Raw genomic sequence first — 8,999 nt, 5'->3', positions numbered from 1 at the left:
ATTCAGAATGCAGCAGGTCGCGCCATGTTAGCTTTACCCAGATCTTGCTCAGTCTCGCATCTTCTGCCTAAATTGCACTGGCTACCGATAGCAAAAAGAATTCAGTTTAAGTCCTTGTGTGTGGACCATAAAATAGTGACCTGCCAAGGACCTCAGATTTTGGCGGATCTGCTGGTCCAATATGTACCGAATCGCCCTTTGCGTTTGGTTAATGCAGGCTTGGTCTGTAGTTCCCGCTTTTTCAGACCCAGAGCGGGCGGTCGATCATTTAAAGTTCAGGCGGCGCGCCTCTGGAACTCTCTTCCTACCTCCATCAGAGGACTCCAGAATGACCTGGCCTATCGTAAGGCGTTAAAGACTTGGCTCCTTCCAGCTTAGGCTCTTTTCTTACCTTTGAAGTGTTTCAGCCGTGGCTCAGTTAGCGCTGGGACGCCCCATCACTGGGGCAGCTATGCGATTTATAAAAATGTTTAAATTAAAAAAATTGTTTATAATAATCAGTGCAATACAGGTATACAAAAAACAGCACCCATTATTGCAGTGATAAATGTGGGCCATACCCATAAGACATCAACCGACGGCCAGGTAGACTACACTAGAGAATGCTAAAAAAGACAGCTTGTTAAGCAAGATGAACATAAACATCATGAATGAGTGAACATAGCACACCATAGTGTAGTATGATATCTGACAAAGACAGAAGAGCATGTGAAAGTGGAAGGTCAAAGTGATCTCTATTGGTGCAGACTTTGTGCGCTTTCATAGCATGTTACCATTTTGCTGACGTTGCCAGTGAGCGCTGACAGTGATGGCAGATGATCCTTCCTGCCATTGAAAATGTTATCATCTGAACTATAGTATTCACCTAAGGTATAGGATGGGTGAGCATTCACTGCTTAATTTGAGCTGGTGTTTGCAGGTGGTGGGCTCCAGCACCCATTTTTGGGGACCAGCACATATTTGTTTGCATAAGTAGTGGCATAACGAAACTTGAGGGTGCCCTCCCTGCAAAGTAGATAGAGGGAGCTCCTCATGCTCCGAACCCAGTCAGGAAATCTCGGCTGCTGCCCCTGCACAGTGCCGAAGGGGACCCCCTGCAGCTCGGTGCCCCTTACATCATGGGTGCTGCAGGGAGCCATTGTTACACCACTGTGCCTCAGACATTTCAAGAGAGGGGAAAAAAGGAACAAAGCAGACAGGCTGAGGATGAGAAAAATGGAAAACTGTAAAAAAAGGGAGAAATCAGGAACTAGCAAATAGGAGATGAAGGATCAGGGTGTGTATGGTGGTGAATTAAACATCCTTGAGGTACATTCCGGACTACTCACCCCTGGTATTCGGCTGGCCAATGTTTAACTGCACCGGACACAGGATTCTTAGGGGAGCCCTGGGCATGGCACTCATTCTTTTCCAAATAAAGCACTGTGAGCATTGAACACATGTTTTAAAGGTCACAACTCAATTACAACCAGCAAGCTATCCCACAGAGTAAAACCCCGGGCCAAAATAGTGAAAGGCTCTGCCTTCAAAGTGCCTGCATTAAACTATCACCCCTAATCCAATCCATCATTCTTTCACCTCAAAGTAAACTCCAAGCAGCAGAGGAAATCAACATTATAATTATTTTGTTTTACACTGTACGACTTGGATGACACATTGGCACATCAGTAAATCAAAGCCTAATTGATTGTTAAAAACAAGCGAAAACTATAACAACTATTAACATCAGAGGTCAGCAATACAAATAGCCTGATTTGTGTGTTCATTGATTTGCAATTGTGAGGAATTTACTCACCTTTTAATGCTCTAATATTTGTTTATGTTTAATTTCAGACCATTGTAGAATCCCCCAAAAGCTGCACTAGTATACATATGGAAAGGAAAAACCTGTCCACATCAGAAATCTTCAGGATTGTTGGATTTTCAGACCTTTCGAATCTGCGTGCTCCATTATTTTTAGCATTTTTACTCATTTACATCATGACCTTAATAGGGAATTTACTCATCGCTGCAATAATTTGCTCTAACACAAAAATGCACAGTCCAATGTATTTCTTTCTCACACATTTGTCCTTTATTGATGTCACGTACACCTCAGTCATTTTCCCCAAAATGCTGGAAACCTTCTTCGAAGAGATCACACTAATTTCTCTTACTCAGTGTCTGCTTCAGGCATATTTCTTCATAGTCACACTCTCCACAGAATTACTACTACTTGGAGTCATGGCTTATGACCGGTATGTGGCCATCTGCAATCCATTACGTTACAGGACCATCATCACCAAGGGCACCTGTTTCAAGATGGCTGCCTTTAGCTGGACGATTGGACTGACAGATGGAATACCACACATCATACTAATGTCTGGACTCTCGTTCTGCAACTCACACACTATCAACCACTTCTTCTGTGATTTAACAGCCTTGATGCACCTGTCTTGCACAAGCACTCACACCATCGAAGAGCTGGGTTACTTTTTAGGTACAGTACTTGCAATGGGTCCTTTCATTTTAATCATAGCATCATACATACATATTATATCAGCCATCCTGAAGATCCAGTCCCATGAAGGAAGAACCAAGGCATTCTCCACCTGTGGCTCTCACCTCACCGTGGTCATTTTACTCTATGGGTCTGTGTGTTCCACCTATTTGCGACCAACATCAACCATTTCCATGAATGCCAACAAGATCCTGTCTTTGTCCTACGTCGCTCTCACTCCTCTGTGCAACCCCATAATATACAGTTTGAGAAATAAAGAGTTAAAACATGCCCTTACTAAAAGAACTAAAGCTGTCAAAGTCAGAATGTGAATGGTTATCTTTTCTAACATAGCAAAATGCCTGGTTACTTACCAGTGATATTCATTACTCTGAGTCTATGTCTTCCTAACAAAGTCCTCACATATGAGTTTATCTCCATTCATACACAACCTAATTACCAAACTTCACTTTTTCATTTCCAATCCAAGATGGCCCCCATACCTATGAGTATAAATACATCACATCCTGAGAATGACTCCCTGAAATAACCAGGCACGAAAAGAATCAGTTAAACAACAGGGAGAGGTGGGTAGGAACTCAAGACTGTTAGAAGGAAGACATGGACTAGGAGTAATGAATATTACCGGAAAATAACCAAGCATTACTTCCTCATCCATCCTCCTCTCACAGTCCTAATGTATGAGTATGTACCTTAGCCAAGAAACTGATTTCGACAATCGTACCACAAATATAGCATACAAGAAATGTAATGCAATGACCCCAATAGCACACTACAGGAGGACCCATTGAACTGAAAAACAGCTTACCAAAGTCCAGGGACACAGCACACCCCAACTGCAAAGGCAATGGGTCATGATGCGAGAGGCACAGCCAAAGAGGCATATCAACAACGGGCCTGAAGAGAAGCCCTGGAAAAACTGCCTCGGAGGCACAAACATCCCAAGTAGACCCCCAGAGAACCATGCTGAAAGAGGCAGGCCAACGAAAGAACAGGAAAGAGAAACGGCCAGCTGAAACCCACAGGATATGGAAGAGATCTAAAACTCGAGATGCATCAATGCCATACCATGGGAGACAAACAAACAAGCAAAGTTTGAAACCCAGCAGTGTGGTGGAAATACACAGAAAAGCACATAAAGAACATCAAGGGAAAGCAAACGCACCCCACCTCGCAGACACAGGAGAAGTACAAAGGTAGCCAAAACAATAGCAGAATACAAATGAAAAGAGGACACCATTGTAGGGAGAAAAGGAGCACCAGAATGAAGCAGCACTTAGGGCCAGATGTAGCGACTCGCAAAATAGGGTTAGCGACCGATATTAGGAAAGGGCATGCCAAGGGTGTCCCTTCCTAATAGTGAGTGCAAATGCCATGTATGAGTGTTTTGCGACCGCATTTGCAGTCACAAAAAACTTGCAGTTTACCACCTACCTCAAGTAGGTGGTAAACCATTCAGAACCGTGAAGGGGTCCCCAGGGGAACCCTTCCCCTTTGTGAATGGGTGGCGTGGCAAATATTTTTCAAGGGCAGGCAATAGTCCCAGGGACCACTGCCTGCCCTTAAAAAATGTAACTGAAAAGTTTCATTTTTCATTTGTTAAATGCATCCCATTTCCCTTCAAGGAAAACAGGCTGCATTACCAACAAAAACTGCTTAATTGACAAAGCAGTCCCAGACATGGTGGGCTGTTGACCCCAGCAGGCCACCGTCTCTGGGAGTGCTAGTCATTCCCAATGGAGTCGCAAATTGGGACAGCTTCATTAGTATTCATGAGTCAATCGCACTTTGAAACCCCATTGGGAAAAGCAAACAGTGTCCGAGACGCTGTTGTATATTGAATTTTGTGACTCACAAATTGGGACTTGCATATTATTGCAATTTGCAAGTTGCAAAAATCAATGATCATACATCTATCCCTTAGTCAAGAAAAAAATGAAGGGAAGGAGTTATGAAGGGGATGTCAAAAATGCCCCAAACCCCTGTGGCCGAAAGAAACTAGAAATCAGCCGAATACCACGGCGCAAACTGAGCACCTCACAAACCCTGTAGCAACTGAGGCAGGTACCCGAGAGGTGCCAGGAACAAAACTACAGGACATGGACTAAAACAGCTCTGCAGCAAGTGAGCCACCATCGGAAAAACAGGCAAAACACCAGACCCCCAAAAAGCTCTAACAGTGGCCACAACAACCGTGGTGAAGAGACACAGCCAGACCAAGCTGACCTCTGTCCTGAAGAAAGTCCAACACAGCCACAGAGGAAGAGGACACTCCCACAACCAGATCTCAGTCAGACACATTCTGCCAAAGAGGCTAGAAAATAGAAGAGGAGACAACAGCTGGGACAGGAGGATCTTGCTCTGCAACATCCAAAGAATATCTCTGCTGCAAGAGGGACAGGCTCCCAAGAGCCAAACCTTTATCCTCAACGTGCAAAGTGTAGCCAGTGGTGCAGCAGAAATGGAGGGAATGACAAACCAAACGTGGGCAGGTGAAGTAGACATAGGGATACAAGGGCCCTGGCCAATTAAGGTCAAGTGACACAAGCAGCGTCCAGGCAAGCATCACCCCACAAACCACATGAGGTAGGAGAGGGATGAGTGAAAAACAAGGCAGGGAACAACCAGAGCAAACACTGCGCAAGACCCCTAGGATGGAACAGCAAAAAGTAGGAAAGAAGGAAAATTCATTCAAAGGAGAACAAAACCAGCCAAATGAGACTGAACAGAAAAAGAACAGAATTAAAAACCACCAGAACACTAGGGGCCAGATGTATGAAGCTCAAATGGGTTCGCAAACACCGAAATTCGGCGTTTGCGAACTCATTTGAGCAAAATGGAATGTATGTAGCAAACTTCAGTGCAAAATAAGGAATCGCAAATTTGCGATTCCTTATTTTGCGATTGCATTTAAGGAATCTCAAAATGTGCGATTCCTTAAAGGGAATGAATGAAGCAAAAAAAAATTGCTAATTGTCCCTAAGGAATCGCAAATTACCATCAACTTCAAGTTGGTGGTAATTTGCCAATTTCTTGAAAAATGCCAATATTGGCATTTTTCAAAGTGCCATGTGATGCACATACATGCCCTTAGGGCATGTATGTGCACCACATGTGCACCCATGCTTATTTCAGGGGAGCAACAGGGTATCCTTTGGACTCCCCTGTATTTCTACATACATACCATTTTGCCATTCTCAAATAGCGATTCCTTAAAAATCGCTATTTGAGAATTTCAAAAGTGTATCTTGATACATCTGGCCCTAGGTCACAGAGGACTGACACCACCTATACAGAGCATTGGAAGGCCCAGTCTCCTACCCTGGAAAATAGACTGGCGAGAGAGACAAGAAAGAGGATGGGGCCATAGGCAAACCCTCAGAGCAAGAAACAAACAGAGAGGGACAAACACAACCCATCTAGCCAGAGAGGAGCAGACAAACAGAGAGACAACAGGGGACAAAAAACAAAAAAGCCCACAAGACCACCACTGGATCCACCAAGATGTAGATGGGAGAACCACCATATAAGTCCATCATTCCTGAGTGACGGAATTCCCCAGAGTGGCACTCTACCCTTCCTACAGGCAGAGGCAATGACAACCTGCACAGAAAGGGAACCATCAACAAAACCCCGGGCCAAAAGAATGGGGTCCAGCCATCACAAGGAGATCTCTGTGGATACAGGGAGATACCTGAACCAAAAACTTGAAAACCGTTACCACAGGTTCCAGTGCCAAAAAGAGATGCTGAACAAGAAGATATAGGCACACACACCATCAAGTTACACGGCCCAAGGGAGAGAACATCAGTCCCAGATGGCAGAGCAAAGACCTGGCTGACACAAAGGGAAAAGAAGGAGAGGGGACAAAGGGAGCGGAGATGAACCCAGCACATCTCTGACAACAAAAAACAACAGTGTAAATGAGAGAGAGGGACCCCTTAATATTATCAAGGGAAGGGAGGTACTCCTACCAAACACAAGAAATGATTCCCTTGACCCAATTGCTTCAAACCCAATAGTCAATTGTCCATTAAAATATTGAATCTTACATTCAATGTGTAATTATTTCATTTTATTTCTTAAAAAGAGAATTTTTTTCATTATTGTACCAGTATACAAAAGTTAAAATCGCATCAAATGTTACACTCAAAGTACATAAAAAACAATTTTCTCTTATATGGAAAGCATGCAATACATTTAAGTAAAAAACATCCTATTTAAATTTGTTTTACTATTATGGCTAGCATAATAGAGACAAACACATGTATGACACAACCCTTGTCAAATAACACTACACATTCAATTGGACTTAAAAACACCACAGTTGATATGTTGATCCAATCGATATTCAACCCAATTGTGGCAGTGCTTAAATAGTGTTATCAACAGTTTCAACACGTTTCAATGGTTTCCAAATCATAACACCATCTTTATCAAGACCATCATTTTCTGTCTCTATTCATGTTTATCCATAGTTTTTTTTCTTTATCCTTCTATCCGAATTTGTATCCGGCAATTCTTTGGACTCAAATTCCTTTCTTCAACACTTTATAGTGTACTTTTAAAGAAAAAAACATGTCTTTGTTAAACGGGTCTTGCTCGTATCCCACATATATAAAGATTATTTGGGGGGTGTGGCTTTTCATCTTGCCAGGCTGCTACAGTTAGGGATATGATTCCTCCGTAAGCTTGAACTATTCTCCCACGTGCTAGATTTATAGTGGGTTTTCCTGTATTCGTTTAAAGTTGCTGCGCGGCTTGCTTATGTGTCTCCGTCTGCAGCTTTCTCGTGGCAGGGTATCCTTGCTGCTCCGAATGTCGGGTGAAGGCAAAAGGGGATAATACTTTTGCCTTTAAAGTGTTAAAGACAATCCAGTTGGACCCCTAAGTATCTAAACTTCTCTTCTGACTGATGTGATGCCCATCTACTCCGTATTTAATAGTTTTCATATTGGGTGGACCAAATTTTATAACATTTTACTTTTTGTAATCCTTTGGCTCTTTGAGCAATTGAAACTGTATTATCTGCATGAAGCAGGGCCAGTTTAAATTAGCATCCTGCTTTAGGGACACCCACACTTGAGTCCATCAAAGCTTGTTCAATTTGGTTAATAAAAAAGATAAATAAAAATGGTGCTAAGATACAGCCTTGCAGAACTCCATGATTCAATTTAAACTGCTCAGTGCATTCCCAGTTAGAACCAAACCTAAAACTAGCTGAGAGATCCTTATGCAAATCATGCAGAAAATTTATTAAAACAGGGTCCATACTTATCTGAGCCACCATGGACCAAAGTTTGGAGTGACTAACTGTGTCAAAGGCAGAGCTCAGGTCCATGAAGGCCAGATGGATTTCCCTATTCTTAACCTCAGTTTATTTACAAATTAACAGGTAAAGATTCAAATTTTGCTGGATAGTACACTGACCAGGCCAAAACCCAATATGTAGGTCAGATAAAAAGCCTCTCTCCTCTGCCCAATCCAAAAGATGGTTTAATCAAATCCAGTCGATGATTTTCACCTCTGAGTCAATCAGGGAGATAGGCCTAAAACAGGCGGGATCTGACCTGTTGTCCTTTCTAAAAACAGAGACTATTATTGTTTGAGACCAAGTTAATGGAAGAGGTCCCGTAGTTGCTGAATTTAAATGTAGCATCAGCAAAAGGGATCACAAATCTATACAAGTTTTAAAAAGATCCCCAGACACTGCATATGGCCACCAAGCTACGTTTGATGGGAATTGAAGGATGGATGCTCTGACCTCAGGGAGATGAAAGACTATTTGCTAATCCTTCCTCATGTCCTTCAATGTCCCATGCTCATCTTCTGATCTGTAGATGCCCTTAAAGTGATCAACCCAGACCTGTGATGAAATAGTGCAGGCCTGATTAGAAAGGTGATCATTGCTAAAAAAAAAGTGAATTAACGTCTCTCCAAAAGCAGAGCTATCTCACGGCTGACTAGCGGTTAAAAGCTTGTCCCTATCCTCTTCTGTAAACTGGGCTTTCCGGTCCTTACAGACTTAGCATGAAAGAGGAGGGCAATGGGTGTTGCTGTGGCTGTTCCATCATAACACACCTACTCACAATCGCAGAGTAAATAGGAGGCAGTGCCAAAATTAAGACCAGGGAAAACCTGGGCTGAAACAGGCAAAATGAGTATAAATACTTTATTTCTCCTCTTGTTTCCTGTTTCCATGTGTGCTGCCTTGTGCAGCAAATTGCCTATGATAGTCTATGTTCAGGAAGGTCCCTATTCCTATACATAAATGATCATTTAAAGAAAATGCAGTTTTGAAACTTCTATATGTGCTGGATTAAGTAGCACACATAGAAGTTACATAATGGCATTTGAAGATTGTTTATCTGCAGGAAGGGGGATATTCCTGCACATAAGCAATCATACCCTGAACAAAGGCATCCTTGCACTATGGTTCAAGGATGCTTGTATTGACGCAAGGCAGCTAAACTTAGTACCATCGCAGGGGGAAACGCAG

General features: G+C 42.8%; 1 protein-coding gene across 1 annotated transcript; it reads left to right on the top strand.

Moving 5' to 3' along the window:
• The first annotated feature begins 2,196 nt into the window (after nucleotides 1–2,196).
• On the top strand, nucleotides 2,197–2,811 carry LOC144769842 (olfactory receptor 5V1-like). Its single transcript, XM_078654027.1, has one exon. It carries the CDS (start codon nucleotides 2,224–2,226, stop codon nucleotides 2,809–2,811), a length of 588 nt encoding a protein of 195 aa, XP_078510153.1. The 5' UTR covers nucleotides 2,197–2,223.
• The last annotated feature ends 6,188 nt before the right edge of the window (nucleotides 2,812–8,999 follow it).

Source organism: Lissotriton helveticus, chromosome 7 (genome assembly GCF_964261635.1).
Source record: "Lissotriton helveticus chromosome 7, aLisHel1.1, whole genome shotgun sequence".
NCBI lineage: Eukaryota > Metazoa > Chordata > Amphibia > Caudata > Salamandridae > Lissotriton > Lissotriton helveticus.
Note: the sequence above shows the minus strand (reverse complement) of the source record. Positions and strands in the feature narration are given on the sequence as shown.